The 16,952-nt window shown below is 54.3% G+C and overlaps 1 protein-coding gene across 1 annotated transcript in view; it reads left to right on the forward strand.

The window, feature by feature from the left end:
- Positions 1-16,952, forward strand: part of TNRC18 (trinucleotide repeat containing 18) — an 85,166-nt gene that overhangs the window by 63,081 nt on the left and 5,133 nt on the right. The window contains 10 exon segments of the mRNA XM_025426295.3: positions 3,618-3,679; positions 3,681-4,049; positions 7,899-8,051; positions 8,384-8,525; positions 10,540-10,657; positions 11,101-11,176; positions 11,266-11,374; positions 13,788-13,904; positions 14,573-14,737; positions 15,124-16,454. Coding sequence (XP_025282080.1) covers positions 3,618-3,679; positions 3,681-4,049; positions 7,899-8,051; positions 8,384-8,525; positions 10,540-10,657; positions 11,101-11,176; positions 11,266-11,374; positions 13,788-13,904; positions 14,573-14,737; positions 15,124-16,454 — 2,642 coding nt within the window.

The following is a 16,952-nucleotide window of genomic DNA, read 5'->3' on the forward strand; positions in this document are numbered from 1 at the left end:
CTGATGCCTTATTTCTTGGAGAGGAAGCCATTCTAGTGCGTGTGCAGTAGTATGTCATTGTGGTTTTGATTTGCATTTCTCCTGATGATGCTGAGCATCCTTTCATATGCTTAGTAGCCATTTGTATGTGGAGAAAGCCTATTTAAATCTTTTACTTCTTCCGTAATTGGGTTGTTTGTCATTTTGTTGTTGAGTAAGAGTTCTTTGTATATTCTGGCTATAACTCTGTTATTAGAAACATGGTTTGCAAGTATTTTCTCCCATTCTGTAAGTTGTCTATTCATTTTCTTGATAGGGTTGTTTGAAATAAAAGTAAATTTTGATGAAGTCCAAAGGTGTTACTTGTACTTCTGGTGTTTACATAAAAAAAAAAAAAAAAATACTGCCTAACCAAAGGTCACAAAGATTTAGTCCTGTTTTTTGCTAAGAGTTTTATACTTTGTGACTTATACTTAGGTCTGTGATCCATTTTGAGTTAATTTTTGTGTATGGAGTGATGTGGGGGTCTTTTTTATATGGAGATCCAATTGTCCCATATCATGTGTTGAGAGAAGTCATTTCTCTTCCCCATTGAATGCTGCTGGTGCCCTTGGGGAAAAGCAACTGAAAATAAATAAATAAATACATACATACATACATAAATAAATAAATTAATTAAAAAAAAGAAAATCAACTGAACATAAAGATGAAGGATTATTTCCAGACCCTCTGTCCTAATCCATCAATCTATACATCTATTCTTAGACCAGTAGCATATTGTCTAATTACCATAGGAATTGATTACCATAGGAATTGTAGGAGGCTCTGAAATTGGGAAGTATGAGTCCACCCTATTTGTTCTTTTTCAAGATTGTTGGTACCTCAGAGACCTTTGCATTCCATATGGATTTTAGGATTAGCTTGTGAATTCCTACAAAAAGCCAGTTGGGATTCTGATTAGGAATTGTGTTAAATCGATAGATCATACTGGGAAGTACTGGCATCTTAATATTATAAGTTTTTTGATCCATGAATATGGGATGTCTTTCCATTTATTTCTTTAATTTTTTTCAACAGTGCTATATAGTTTTCACTGTACAAGTTTTACACTTCTTTTGCTAAGTTTATTTGTAAGTTTTTTTTTTTTTTTGATGCTGTTGTAAATTACGTTCTTTTCACTTTTGGAGTGTTCATTGCTAGTGTATAGAAATACGGTTGATTTTTGTATATTGATCTTGTATCCTGCAACCTTGCTGAACTCACTTGTTCTAGTAGGTTTTTAGTAGAGTCTTTAATATTTTCTATAATACAAGATCATGTCATCTGCAAATAGAGAAGATAGTTTTATTTTTTCCTTTCAGATATGTATACCTTTTATTTCTTTTTCTAGCCTAATTGCCTTGGCTAGAATCTTCAGTATAGTGTTGAATAGAAATGGGAAAAATAGATATCTTTGTCTTCTGATCATAGGGGGAGAACATTCATTGTCTTCTGATCATAGGGGAAGAACATTCATTCTTTTGCCATTAAGTATCATGTTAGAGATGAATTTTATGGACATCTTTGTCTGGTCGAGGAAATTTCCTTCTGTTCCTGGTTTGAGTGGTTTTATCATAAAAGGGTGTTAGGTTTTGTCCGTTACTTTTTCTCTATTAAGATGTTCATGAAGTCTTTGTCCTTTAATACAGTACATTACGTTGATTTTCTTATACGTTGAACCAGCCTTGTATTCCTGGAATAAATTTTGGTTGGTCATAGTGTATAATCTTTTTTCATATGTTTCTCTATTATGTCCATCTATGTTTATAAATTGTTATATTTCCATAATGGATTGACCATTTTATTATTTAGCTATGTCTTTCTTTGTCTCTGGTAACAATTTTTATCTTAAGATCACTTTTGTCTGATATTTAGTGTAGCCACCTCAGCTCTTTTTTGGCTATTTGCGTGATATATCTTTTTTATCCTTTGGCTTGCAGCCACTTTGTGTCTTACTCTTCTGTTTTATATATTTTTTGTGCTTTTTGTTGTCTGTTCCTCCTTTACTGCCTTATTACTTGGGGAGGAGGCAGGAGTACAGGACGATGGGTGGGAGTCAGGGATACGGACTCAACTCCCTGCTGAGTCACCATGTGGCAATGAGGCACTGCCTTGGCACACACTCCCCGCTCTCTGGGCATCATGCATGTCCCTACCACAAGACCCTTACAGAGAGATACCCCTGCCCCTGTCCCAGGTACTGTTTGTGCTGTGCTCCAACAGGACTTTAGTCACGGCTCCAACTTCCCTCTTTCAAGCAAGTGTCTACTGTCCTTCACCACCCGGTCCGCTTTGTAGTACCACGCCCTATGTGACATTCCTGCAGTGTTTGATTGGGTCTGGGTTTTCTGATGGTTTTCTGCAGGAGACTGCCATCAGGTGGGGCCTCATTCCGTCACACCCTGCTGCAGAACTCCAGCCTGTGTTTTACGGCCTGCACCCTAATCAGCCATGAAAGCCCCCAGCTGCCTCCCTGTGCAGTGGGAAGTCTGCTAACAAAAGATTAATTAATGGGATCATTAAGCATTGCAAGTGGCTTCTTCCCACGGAGTGTGCCTCCTGCTTGCCCGGCCTAGCTACTGAGGCTACATCTCATGGGCAATGGGGCTGGGCCTCCCAGAGGAGCCCTCGTGGGCAAGCTGCCAGCTACCCAGGGGTCAGTAGGCCTGGGGTAGTAAATCTGGGGATCTGCTTCTGGAGGGCAGAGCAGGACAGGATAGGCAGACATTGGATAGGAATCTGACAGTGGGATATGTGCCTGTAGTGATGGAGGTGTAGACAGAACCCTCCCCAGGGTTCTGAGCAGGTCTTCTCAGGTAGGAGACTCAGGTTTCCAGGTAGAAGCCAGAGATGGTGCTCCAGGCAGAGGGACCAGCAGAAGCAAAGGCCTGAAGGGATGGAGCACAGCTGGGTACGGGGGAGTGGTTTTTGTGTAAAGAAGGCCAGGAGATCCAGGGTTTGGGTCAAGCCTAGCCATTTGTCTGTGGGAAGGGACAAGCCTCAGGGGTGAGAGGAGGGGGCCGGCCCCAGGGCTGTGTGAGTTCTGGGGAGGCCTCCGAAGGAGGGGTGGGTGCCAGGGGCCTCCCAGCTCTGAGAAGCGATACCAGGAAGTGGAGGAGAGCCCCCACTCCCACCCACCAGGCTTGGGGATTTCATGTGGGCTTTCCACCTGCCTCCGATGGACCCGCTGCCCCTGTAGGCGTTAGGCCCTCCCAGTCTGCCCTGGCTTCTGGGATTCCCACAGGGCTCACAGGAGGCAGTTGGGGAGCTCGCATGGGGCCAGGCAGGAATCTTCACGTTCCCAGATGGCGTTCTTGGGGTGAGGGCTAGGGAACAGGGTCTGGGCAGCCGAAGGGTGTTCAGGGTAGCAGTGGGGCTAGCAGGACCTGCCACTCACAGGTATGTGGCCCAGTGAGTCCTCTTTCTCCTCTGGGCCTTGGTATTCTCTCCTGGAAATGAGAAGCCTCTTGTGGGCATCAGGGCCCTAGGAGGAGGAGTGGGACTGTGGCCTTCTGCTGGTGGCCAGGGTGTCTGGGTGGGTGGGAAGTGGGGGGCCTCGGGAGCCCCTGTCCACAGCCCCCACCCTCGTCTATATCTAGGCACGGAGTTTGAGTACACCGACTCGGAGAGTGAGGTCAAGGTGCGGAAGCGGTCGCCCGCCAGGGCTGCTGCGGCCCAAGAAGGGACTGGGGGAGCCAGGCCCCTCCCTGGCCTCACCCACACCCAGCACCCGGGGCCCTGGTCCTGCCAGCCCCGACAAGGCCAAGCTGGCGGCAGAGAAGGGGCGCAAGGCCCGCAAGCTGCGGGGTGCCAAGGAGCCCGGCTTCGAAGCAGGGCCTGAGGCTAGCGACGATGACCTGTGGACACGGAGGCGCAGTGAGCGCATCTTCCTGCACGACGCCTCAGCCGCCGCCCCGGCCCCCAGCAGCGCAGCCCCTGCGGCCACCAAGCCCAGCCGCTGTGGCAAGGGTGGCCCGCTGAGCCCCCGCAAGGACACTGGCCGCGCCAAGGACAGGAAGGACCCCAGGAAGGTAGGGGCTACGTGGAGGGTGGGGGTGGTGGGAAGGGGCACCCCCACCATCGATCGATCCTCCCAGAGGCGCTCTCACCTCCCATCTCAGGGTAACACTGTCCCACGGGAGTGAGGTGCTGGGACCTCAAAGGAAACGGCAATCCTGGCATGCAGTTATCAGAACACTGAACACCCCCACTTGTGATAGGGCACTCTGTGTGCTCCTGGAGGAGTGTTTCTGATATGGGGACCCGTCACCGGGTCTATCAAGTGCTGTCACTTCAGGTGATGAGCCCAAACCATAGCTCAGGGTCTCTGTGGTAATCATTATGTGCTATGTGACAGTGATTGTGTTGCTAAAGTCTGTCTGGATCCTACTACGGTGTGTGTGGTCTCCTACGCACAACCTATAGGAAAACCTCATTTCTTGAGTAGTGAATTCTCCGCCTGGGCTCCCCAGGTGGAGAACGCTTGCTCTCTGAGCACCCTTGGACGGTCTAACCTATTCCCTTCCTCGTGCTGCCTGCTAGGGAGCTAGTGGCCTCTTGTTCCCCCTTTGGGTGATTGCATTCAGACCTAACAGCTCTCAGCTGTGGCCTCTGACTCAGGCCTCCCTGGCCCTCACTCCGACCCTGGTGGAGGATGATCTCTTGACTAACAGTGACGTTCTAGAGGACATTGTGATGAGGGATGAAACTCGGCATTGCTTTCCTGGTAAGGGGGCTACGGTCCTCCACAGTGATTTGTGCTCACCTGTTTGTGGCTAGAGCCCTCTCAGCTTTTCCCAGACCTTGTGGGGAAGGTGCTGGAATACTATAGAATACTCATGCTGATCATACCAAGTGGTCTGCGGTAGGGCCCAGGTAGGCTCTCACCCCTATTCTCTCTTCTCACGATCCTTCTGGCACTGACTCCCTGGAGTTGGCGGGGGGGCCTGTCCCACAGGACTGTCCCCAGCCCACCCCTACTTCACACACCAGTCCTGGAGTTCAGTTGTTACCTATGCTTCTGATGGATGCACAGGCTGTGTACCGGGGGTTCCCAGGACCTGCTGCTCAGGGTTGATAATTCACCAGAGGGACGTGAAGAACCCAGAAGGTACTTTACTTGATATAACCGTTTATCAGAAAGCATACAGTTCTGCAACAGCCAGATGGAAGAGATGCTCAGGACAAGGGACGGGGGAATGATGTGGCACTTCCCTGCCTTCTTCAGGTGCTCCCTACCTGGGGGCTCCTTGAATCCCTCTTCTGGGGTTTTATGGGGCCTTCATCTCATTGGCAGGATTGATTATTAACTCAGTCTCTGGACCCTCTCTCCTCTCTGGAGGATGGAGGGGTAGAGCTCACAGAGTTCCTGGCTTCTTCTCCTGGCTTGGTGTTTCTAATGAGCAGCCCCCATCCTGGGGCTAGCTAGGGACTTACCCGAAGTTGCCTCATTAAGGCAAGAGAGAGACGCTCCTGTGATCCAGGAAGTTTCCAAGGGCTTAGGAGCCCTGGGTCAGAAACCAGGGGCAGAGACCAAGAATATATTTCTTTTTTTTTTAAGATTTTATTTATTTATTCATGAGAGACACAGAGAAAGAGGCAGAGAAGCAAGCTTCCTGCAAGGAGCCCAATGTGGGACTCAATCCTGGACCCCGGGATCACATCCTGAGCTGAAGGCAGTTGCTCAACCACTGAGCCACCCATGTGTCCCCCAAGTATATATTTCTTACCATGTCCCTGTATCACAAGACCCTGTGAGGTAGCTGACTCATATTAACTGCACTTTACAGGTGGCCTTGTAACCCCTCCATGGTCACGGCAGCTAACACGATCATCCAAGCTGAGCTTTGAACACCCCCTGGGCCTTACTGCCTGTGGGCCCTTTGCCAAGATACGGTGCCATGTATGGGCGAGAAGATCAGGGCTCACCCAATCCCAGCCTTCTGATGACACAGTAAAAGACTAGAACAGAACAGGCTAATTATCAACAAGAGGAGAAACCAGATATCCATAAAATCACCCCAGAGGCAACCACTGTTCATAGTTTTGTGAGATAATGTTTGTATTCTTTTTAGACTTGTACATTTCCATTTGCCATCAGCCTTAATTTTTTTGTTTTTTGAGATTTTTACTTATTTATTTTAGAGAGAGCAGTGGGGAGGGACAGAGGGACAGAGAGAGAGAATTCCAAGCAGACTCCACATTGAGCATGGAGCCTAACACGGGGCTTGAACTCACGACCCTGAGATCACAACCTGAGCCAAAACCAAGAGTCGGATGCTCAACCGACTGAGTCACCCAGACGCCCCTGGCATTCCTTTCTTACTAAAAAAAAAAAAGAAAGAAAGATTAGGTTCCCAGAAAGGGGCCTTCTGGTCCATGGGAAACAGTTATCAGTGTTGTCTGATCATAACAGTGATTTGGAGGATACAGAAAAGGGTGGGAAAAAAAAAAAAGAAAGAAAGGAAAGGGCGAAAATTCAAGTCCACTCAGAACTTTCTTTGCCGTCCCTGGCCTGCCCCCGTGGACACAGCTGCAGAGATAGGCGCTGGAGGACGGGCTATGTATTTACAGTAGGTATTTGGAGGAGAAGGCAACAGAACCACGTCATAGCCGTTCCTTCAACCCCCGGGATGCCTTCTGATTTCAGAAATGCGAACAAGATTAAGGCATGCATCCGATGCAAGAAAATATAATTATTGAGTGTCTGCCTTGCCCCTCATGACGCTGTGTGCTGTGGATGTTACGTGTCTGGTAGGAAGCCGTGACTTCCGCTGTGGTCTTTTTTAACGTTGCCCAGTATTGTCTTTTTATGTTTCTTCATTTCCCACATCCTCGGGTCCCTTGACTTGGTTGTTTTGTTTCAGGAATGTGTCTTTTAAAAAGCATAAAGTGACACACACACCCCCGCCCTCGTCTCCACTGCCCGCCCATCACCCCTGGGTCGTGCAGACCTTAGCCTGAGCTTGCTTCTTGCACCAAGTGTCCCTACTTTGTTCTTCCCGCCGCCGCCTCTTCCTCGAATGGGACTCTCGGCCGCTGGCCCAAAAGCTTGTCACTGGATCTGGTGATGCACCAGTGTTTCCCTAAGGTCACAGGACAGCCAGGTTGTTTGCAGTGCTTTGCTGAACAAAGCTGGTGCACTCAGAAGTCTCCAGGCCGCTGGCAGGGTCTGGGAGCAGCCCCTTCACCCTGCCGTCCCTGGGTTGGGGGTGCTTGGAGCTAGGATGGGCCTGGCTCTCCCCCTCGCTGCTGGGGTGCCCTGGAGTCAGGTGAATGGTTCTGCTTCCTCCTTCCAAGAACGTGCCTTTGGAACTAGCCGGTCCTGCCCTGTTTTTGTGGCATCACTTGAAAGAGCAAAGTGGAGCCACCTATGCAGTCATTCCTGGAGGGTGGTTAAACGAATTGTGCACCCGCCCAACACACACACGCACACAGAACTGTACCGTGAGCAGCCGCTGAAGTGAGGCAGCCTCTGTGTATATCAGACATTTTTGGGGGAGAAGTTGCAAAGCAGGACTTTGGGCAAATTCCCATCTGTGTTTAAAAAAAAAAAAAATACTATTTGTGCGCAAATGTGTCTGTATAGCCTGTGTGTTTACGTGGCAAGTTCTGGAAGGATGCACCAGGCAGCCACTGGTGATTCTTGTTAGCATTGTGTACATGATAGGATACATTGGAGAGGAAGTTGCACCTATATGCACTTTGGTACTTTTTTTTTTCTTCTTTTTACGCAAGTGACATGTAGTAATAAAACAATTAAGATTAAGAACAAACATACTAGCGGGAAGGGAGGGGGAGGTGTTTTGTTCCTCTCCCAGGAGAGGCGAGTTGTGGGGGAGGACAGCCTCTGATGGCACCTGTGTGGCTTCCTCACCCAGAAGAAGAAGGGAAAGGAGGCCGGCTCAGGGGCCGCACCACCCCCGCCCCGTGTTCCCGCCCTGCCCCCCGAGACCCGGGCTCCCCACACCAGCTCCCCGGCCACCGCCAAGAGGAGCAAAGCCAAGGCCAAAGGGAAGGAGGTGAAAAAGGAGGTAAGGCTCTCTGTGCTCAAGAGTGAGGTCCCTGTAGCCCCCTCCCTGATGGGGATGTGCTGGGTGTGCCCACCCCCCAACGCCGTCCAGCCCCCGGCCAGGCTGTTCTTCAGAGCCCACTGTTTGTCTGGAGGTGCTGCCTCAGCACACGCAGTCCTGGCCATCTGGGGTGTAGGCTCATTCTGCTCTCTGGCCTTTGGAGTGAGGCCAGCTAGCACATGTGGGAGATGCCCCTGCGGCCTGACGATGACCCCCGTTTCCAGGGAGGGTCCTAAGTGGCAGGACTTGCATGGCACGTCCTAAGCTGAGGGTCTGTTGTGCTCTGTCCCCAGAATCGGGGAAAGGGGGGAGCTGTGAGCAAGTTGATGGAGAGCATGGCTGCTGAGGAGGACTTCGAGCCCAACCAGGACTCGAGCTTCTCTGAGGATGAACACCTGCCTCGTGGTGGGGCCGTGGAGCGGCCGCTAACTCCAGGTAAGTCCCAGCAACGCAGTGTTGGTCCGGCCTGCAGTGTGGGGCTGCAGAAGTTTCCCCGAGGAAAGCAGCAGGCAGGGGCTGACTAGCACGAGGAGTGGGCACTTGCAAGGGCCTGACGTGAGGTCGGCGCATGGTATCTGTGGTAAACTGAGGGAGTCCGGTTTGATTCTGGTTTAGTAAGCTGGTGGGGGGCAGGAGCACAGCCCTGGGTAGGGGAGGAGGCAGAGGCAGATGACCCAGGCTTGCGGTCTTTGCCCTAATGAAAACAAGAAGCTGTCAGAGGTTGTAAGTGGAGGATCAGCACAGTCAGATTGGTTTTGAAAAGTGCTCTCTGACTGCTTTGTAGAGGACAGATGGGGGGGGTGCCTGAGGGGCCCAGGCAGTCCAGGTAGGAGGCCCTTGTGAGGATCCCAGCAAACGATGGTGGGCTGTAGTGCCATAGACAGCATGGAGGGAGATAGGGTGGGTTTGGCCATGTTGGGAGGGGGAGAGGGGTTCTGGGGTGGGCTGTGTGATGTGAGCAGATAAGGGGTGAGGACGGCTGGTGGTAGGGTGGGCACAGAGGGAGCAGGCTGAGGTCCTGTGCCATGCTTTGCCAGCCAGAGCCTGGGGTGCCTGGAGGACATCCCAGGGAAGCGACGTATGCTTGGCATTTGGACCCAGGGATCTCCTCCAGGAGCTTAGAGGAGAGACTCAGGATGGGAATTGGGTGGGGCAGATATGGAGCAAGAGGATGAACCAGGCTGAGGGACTTCATGATCGGGGGAGTATCACTCAGCTGTTGCTGTGTAACAAACAGCTACTCAGTGGGAAATGGCAAGAGGTAGTTGTGTCTCAGTTATCTGCAGGGCAGATGGGCTGACCTCAGCTGGGTTTGTTCCCACAAGAGTGGGATGGCTAGAGGTTCTCTGATGCAGGGAATGCTCTGCTCTGTGGCCATTCAGCCCCTGGACTAGTGGGTGAGCCAGGGCATGCTCTTCCTGTGGCCATCCTGCCAGAGGCCAACAGGGGCAAGTGGGAGCTGACCAGGCCTCCTCAGGCCCAGATTCAGAATCAGCACTTGATCACTCCTACTCTTGTGCCATTGGCCAGAGCAAGTCATGTGGCCATGCTCAGCGTGAAGGAGTGGGAAGTGCACTGCACCCACGGTGAGGCTGTGGCAGGGGTGTAGGTGCAGCCAGGGGTGAACAGGTGGGCTGGCCGTTCTGTCCACCCCAGTGAGCTGTCTGGATTTCTCTAGCCTGGTCACAACAGCGCAGGGCCGGGTTCAAGGTCCCACAGGGCAGGAAGAGTGGGCCTAGGGCCCTGAAACAGTGTGGCTGAGCCTGGAGGAGGAAAATGGGGGAGCATGTTGTTTGAGGGAGCTAGAAGCAGGTGGCTTTTAAGCCAAAGGCAGAGGTAGCTTTGGGATGAGGACAGATGAGGAGGGGCGGGAGCAATGAGTACTGACAGCCTCGCTGGGAAGTTTGGCTAGAGGGGTTTGGCTTCCACCAGATTGAATGGCACCCCAGGTGGAGAACAAGCCAATGGAAAGTCCTGGATGCTTGGCTGAAGTGGTGGTGGTGGGGCTGATGACCTGGAGCCTCATGCTCAAGCCTCAGGGTGGTGGTCTTTGAGGTAGAGGAGGGGCAGCACATGTAGGCTGTCACCCTTGGTCTTTACCCACTTGGGATCTTTCCAGAGGCCTGGGTCAGGAGAGTAGGGGCTGCTCATGGCCCCACTGTGTGCCCCTGCATGAGGTCTGTCTGGGCCCACCAGTGGGTACACACATGTGCGTGTGCACACACAGGCGCACACACACGGCACACACTGCCTACAGGCAGCCTCTGGGCCCACCAGTGGGCACACACGTGCACACACAATCACACACACACACTCACACACACAGAGCACAAACTGCCTGCAGGCAGCCTTATGCCTTTTCCCCTGGGGTAAGGGAGGTTTGGGCAGCGAGGGCGGGTCTCCCGGCTGCCCCCTGGCTCCAGCCCTGCCTCCTCGCCAACCCCCACAGCTCCACGTTCCTGCATCATCGACAAGGATGAGCTGAAGGACGGCTTGCGTGTGCTCATCCCCATGGATGACAAGCTGCTGTATGCTGGGCATGTACAGACAGTGCACTCCCCAGACATGTGAGTGGAGACCTGGGGGCCTGGGCAGGGGCCAGCGCCGGGCTTAGAGCCCAAAGACCCTCACCCAGTCCCATGTCCGGGATGCTTTGCCAGGCCTCTGTGAGCAGGTAGCTTTGCTTCTCTGAGCTGCAGCTCCTCCGTAGAACCCGTGGAATGACCCTGAGAGGGTGGTGCTCTCTGAGGGGGCTGAGTGGGCATGGCAGCCCCCAGTATGTGCTTAGACCTGCAACCCCTAGTTGTACAGAGGAGGAAGCAGACCCAGAAGGGGAAAGACTCCCCAAGTTTATATAGGGCGTCAGCAAACTCCCAAGCTCTGACATCATATGTGGGTGGTCTGGGAGGCTGAGCTGGTGCTCTCTGGGCCAGGAGTTGAGGTGCAAGGGTCTCTCTGGGAAGGTCCACGGTCTGTATCACCCCACCCCACACATGCCATGGCCTTGCAGATACCGCGTGGTGGTGGAGGGTGAGCGCGGGAACCGGCCCCACATCTACTGTCTGGAGCAGCTGCTGCAGGAGGCGGTGAGGGGCCAGACAGCGGGGCTGCTGGGAGGGTGGGGGCCGGGGCTGTTCCCGGCCACCCCTGGTGCTCAATACTTTGCTTTTCCCAGATCAATGACGTGAGGCCAGCCTCCACTCGCTTCTTGCCACAAGGGACCAGAATCGCAGCCTACTGGAGCCAGCAGTACCGTTGCCTCTACCCAGGCACTGTGGTCCGAGGTGAGGCATCCCTCCTGTAGACCCTCCCTGGCATTCCCTTGTTTCCTCTTGAGTCACTTGAACCCCAGCCCTGACTGTCTGAAACATGAACGCTTGTGCTGGCTCCTGGTAGCTGAAAATTTCTGGGGCCTCTGGGCCTTGTCAGGCTCAGGAATGGTTCACACAAGCATCCTCAGGACTCAGGCCCTCCATCTGCTCTCGTCTGGGCCTGGCTTCACACTCAGTTCCTTGGGGACTAGATCCCACAATCCTAACAAATCCTGTCATTGGGAGAATTCTCTCCTTTTCCATATAAGTCCTGGGATGGAGCCTGCAGAACTGGTGTGGGTCATGTGCATTTCCTTGACTGCTGTGAGTCTCATCCCCAACACTAGCGAGCAAGGTCAGTTTACTAATTCCACATGTGGACTAAGAGAGGGGACGGTGGCTTCCCCGGGAAAATTGGGGTGCTGTTAGCAGAGTAAGAGATTGGGAGCTAGGCAGATGAAAATAACAGGAGCCCCAGAAGATGTAGGTACAGGTGTCAGACACCGCAGATGCCCTCTGGGCTCCCCCTAGCTGTTGCAGACCCAGCATTCCCAGGAGATAGGGGTATGGATGTTCACTACATTACAGGCAACAGCCACCACTCGACCAGCTGGCAAATTCAGTGCACCCCGTGGCTACCTAGTATCCACGTAAGGCAGAAGGTGGGAGCGTGGGGGGCACTGAGCAGGAAGTCCTCTTACTGTGGTAAGAGTTCATCTTGATTCAGGTCCCCCAGAGCTCTCTGACTCCCTAAACCACGATGAGGTCACTCTAGGGACTTCCCCTGGTCATCCCTCTGAGAGTACTATTTTCTCCAGCTCCTGGGCTGCATTGTGTCTTTCTCTTCCCTTGTCGTCCTAGAGAATCTTTGCGTAGCTTTCTGAGAAAGGGTATAAGGGGGTGCAGTGGGGGGAGGGGGGTGTAAATCCCTCCAATATCTGCATGCCCAAGATCTCTTTATTCTAAACTGTTCTTAAGAGATAGTAGAACTGGAATAAATTCTAGGTTGGAAATAATTTTCTGTCTCTGGTCCATTTTTATCTGGCTTCCAATTGTCTGAGAAGTTCAATGCCATGATTAAAAACACATCTTTGTAGGAGACTTGCTTTTTTCTCTCTGGAAACTGTTAGGATGTTCTCATTCTTCCTAGATCTGGGATTTCATGTGGGTTTGTGTCTGTGTGTCTGTGTCTGTATGCATTGCTGGTGATTTGGATGAAGCAAGTGTCCTCTGTTCTGGACGCCCGCGCTGCCCTCAGAGAGCTGCTCCCTGGGACTCACGCTCCTGAGCTGTGCTGCCCACAGCATCTGTATCTTTATTCCTACTGGGGGGCTGTTTCATCACCCTTTTGTTCCACCTCTGAGTGGTTTCCTTGGCCGACCCTGCCCTTCTGATCCTTCCGTTGTCTTGAATTGTTGAAATCCCTGTCATGTAAGAAATTCCTAAGAGCTTTTTCTTATTCTTTGAATCAATCTATCTTTCTTTTTTCTGTTCTTTTTTTCTCTTTCTCTTTCTCTTTTTCTTTCCCCGGGAACTTTTTGTGTCCTATTTTCTTGTTTTTATATTGTTTTGTTTCATATCATGTTTGGTTATATCCATGTTACATTTTCTTAAATATCTCTGAAAATCTACTGTTTCCATGTCAGGTTTCTCCAGCTCCCTTTTGTCCTGGGTTCCCCATTCCCTTTTGGGGTCCTGGGCTCTCTCTTCATCCTCTGACCTCTCTGGTCTGTGTCTGCCTCTCCTAAGAGGCTGTCCTTTCAGCCCTGGTGATCCATAGTAAGTGGATCAGAAACCTTGTGTGTGGGCAGGAGTGTTCTGTGGGGACCTCAGGTCCCAGCACCCACAGTGTGCCTGCTGCCGCTGGCAGACCACCCACGGCCTGTGCTTAGGGGCCAGACCAGGCATCTGCATGTAGAATGGGGTGGGGGTCACCCACCCAGCTCCTCTGCACCCCAGGGCTATCCCCTCAGCCTGTCCAGTGTTGGGATTCCCTGACCCCTACCTTCAGAGGTGCTGGGCGCCTCTTGGGCCTTCTTCTGGGCCCTCCGAGTGTAGGTGGTTGTCTGTGAAATGCCATGCTCCCACCTGCCACCAGCCCCTGTCGCTTCCCACTGTCCCTTCTGGTGCCTGCCCTTGTGCTCCCTAGCTCCCTGTTGGCTCGGGGAGGGTCTTGGGAGTGAGTTGAGATGCTGGAATGGGCATGCTGGTGCTCCTGCTGGGACCACATGGCTCCGAAGCTCACATTCTACACCAGTCTCTACCTGCCCTTGTACGTCTCAAGTCCAGGGCTGCTTACCTGCTCGTTTTGGCTCCCCTTTTTGCCCTCGTGCCCCTCTGAGAGTGGGGTCCGCTGGCCTCCCTGACCCTGCCCCTCTGCCAACAGGCTTGCTTGGCCTCGAGGATGACGGGGACCTGATCACCGTGGAATTTGATGACGGGGACACAGGGAGGATCCCCCTCTCCCACATCCGCCTCCTGCCTCCCGACTATAAGATCCAGTGTGAGTGGTGGTCCTTCTGCCCTGCTGAGGGTGACCCTGCCCTGTGAGCCCAACTCTCGGGCTCTGGCCATTGTTTGAACCATTTACACCCATGGGATGGAAATGGCAGAAACCATGGGTGGGGCTCCTGGGGTTCCCCAGGCCTGCATCCCCAGGCTGCCCAGGCTATCGAGGCTGGCTGGTCACCGTGACTGAATGTCCCATGCCTGTGTCCACGAGAGCATGGTGCCTCAGCCCTGTGTGTCTGGAGATCCCAGCCCCTTTGACCGACCAATAGCAGCTCAGGTTCTTGGGGTGGGGGGACGGGGAATGGCTCTTCCAGGGTCCCATGACTAGGGGCAGAGCCAGGACTTGGAATGAGGACTGCCTGACTTGTAGGTTTTGAGCATCCTCCAGGTGGATTATAAAAACCACAAAGGTGGGATCTTGGCTCCGCTCCACCCAGTCCATTCACCCGAGGGGCCCCTGTGGAATATTTTGTGTGTGTAGACACCTGAGTGGCATCCCTGCAGACGGGGCCACACTCTCCAACTGCGCAGCCCCTTCAGGCAGGCCAAGCAAGTTCAGCCAGGTGGTGATCCAGCCCCTGTCCCTTGTGACAGACGATGCTTAGGCAGCTAGGAAAGTGGAGAGCTAGCCCTGAGCCCCCGTTTGTCCTGCCCGTGCAGGTGCGGAGCCATCCCCAGCCCTCCTGGTGCCAAGTGCCAAGCGCCGCAGCCGGAAGACCAGCAAAGATACCGGGGACAGCAAAGATGGGAGCACGCCAGGGTCTGAGGAGTCTGGTGCCAAGGCCCGAGGGCGTGGGCGGAAACCCAGCACCAAGGCCAAGAGTGGTATGTGGGCCCCAGCTCAGTCCTAGCCAAGGCACAAGAGCAGGTGTGGGAGTAGATGGGGACAGGCTGCATACCTCTGTGGGGACTTGGCCATGGGGCCTCTTGGACCATTTGACAGATTGGGAAACTGAGGCTTTGGGAGGTGCATTGATCCATCAGGGGCGGAGTTGGTCTTCAGCCAGGTGGCTCACTCCAGAGTTCAGGGACAAGTGCCAAGAGCCAACACTGCTGGGGACCATTGGGGTCACCACCTGTAGGATGATGGTGATGTGAGGGCCCAGAACGGCCGCTGTTCAGGAACAAGCAGGGCCAGGATTGAAACAGGGCTTTCTGGCTCAGGAGCCCCGGGCCCTAGTCTCACATAAGATCTTTCCTCTCTCTTCTAGATAGAGCTGCCGTCCTGGAGGAGGGGCCCTCAACAGAAGAGGTCCCCAGTACCCCGTTGGCCCTGGAGCCCATCAGTACCCCGAATTCCAAGAAGAGCCCCCCAGAACCCGTGGATAAGCGGGCCAAAGCCCCTAAGGCTCGCTCAGCGCCCCCACAACCCAATCCAGCGCCATCCACTTTCACCAGCTGCCCGGCTCCCGAGCCCTTTGGGGAGCTGCCAGCCCCTGCCACGGTCCTGGCCCCCGCCCCCCTTGTCACCATGCCCATCACCATGCCCGCCACCCGGCCCAAGCCCAAGAAGGCCCGGGCTGCCGAGGAGGCGGCCACCAAGGGCACCCGGAGGCCTGGGGAGGAGGCCGAGCTGCTCGTCAAGCTGGACCACGAGGGTGTGACGTCACCCAAAAGCAAGAAGGCCAAAGAGGCCCTCCTTCTGCGGGAGGACCCTGGAGCTGGGGGCTGGCAGGAGCCCAAGGGCCTCCTGGGCCTGGGCAGCTACCCTCCGGCCACGGGCAGCAGTGAGCCCAAGGCCACCCGGCCCCAGCCCATGGATGGCGACCTGGCCCAGGAGCCTGGCACTGGGCACGAGTTTGAGGACTCCGGCAACCCCAAGAGCCCTGACAAGGGCCAGGCAGAGCAGGACGGGGCCGAGGAGTCTGAGAGTGGCAGCAGCAGTGACAGTGGCAGCAGCAGCAGCAGCAGCTCGGAGACTGAGGGGGAGGAAGAGGGCCAGGGCAGCGGTGGCCGGAACTGCAGCGCCTCCAGCTCCAGGGCGTCATCCTCCTCGTCCTCCTCGTCATCGTCCTCCTCTTCCTCGTCCTCCTCGTCATCGTCCTCCTCGTCCTCTTCTTCTTCCTCCTCCTCCTCGTCCTCCTCTTCCTCCTCGTCCTCCTCCTCCTCCTCCTCCTCCTCGTCCTCCTCCTCCTCCTCCTCGTCCTCCTCCTCCTCCTCCTCCACCACAGACGATTCCTCCTGCAGCTCAGATGACGAGGCGGCGCCCACCCCCGCGGCCGGCCCCTCCGCCCCACCAGCCCTCCCCAGCAAGGCGCCCAAGCCGCCAGGCAAGGCTCGCTCCTCGGCCCACTCTCCAGGCAAGAAGGCACCGGCGCCCCCGCCCCAGGCGCCCCCGCCGCAGCCGCCACAGCCTATGCCGCCCAAGGCTCAGGCCGGGGCCGGGGCCAAGAGCCGACCCAAGAAGAGAGAGGGCGTCCACCTTCCCACCACCAAGGAGCTGGCCAAGCGGCAGCGCCTGCCGTCCGTGGAGAACCGACCCAAGATCGCCGCCTTCCTGCCTGCCCGGCAGCTCTGGAAGTGGTTCGGCAAGCCCACCCAGGTAGCCACGGGCGGGGGCCTGCCCGTCCTTCCGTCACCTCCTGTCCACCCAGCCACTGTGTGGGGAGATCCCCTTTTATACATGGGTCCCCTGAGTCTCAGAGCACCCAAGTACGCCCACTTTGATGAGCCCCAAAGCCGTGTCCTCCCCAGAGCAGTGCTGCCCTCTGATCTCAGCCCAGACCCTCCCCCACTCTGAGGGACACAGGCAAAAAAACAGGCAGGGACAAGCCCTGACCCTTTGGGCAGACATTTAGTTATCACGCAGAGGGCTCTCGAAACCCCACAGGCTCACTCGGCGTGGGCTTCATGGTTAGCCGTCCTCTCCCCTCGTGGCAGAATGGCCCTGGACCTCTGGCTGACCAGGCGAGCAAGGAGGAGGCGCTTTTTCCTGTGTTTGCCCACAGAGATCTGGGGTTGAATCTGCTGGGCGTGGCCGGATCACGTGCCCACCCGCCCGCCACCTTTCAGAGGGACAGCATTCTGGTTGCCCAGGTCT

This window comes from Canis lupus, chromosome 6 (genome assembly GCF_003254725.2).
Source record: "Canis lupus dingo isolate Sandy chromosome 6, ASM325472v2, whole genome shotgun sequence".
Lineage (NCBI taxonomy): Eukaryota > Metazoa > Chordata > Mammalia > Carnivora > Canidae > Canis > Canis lupus.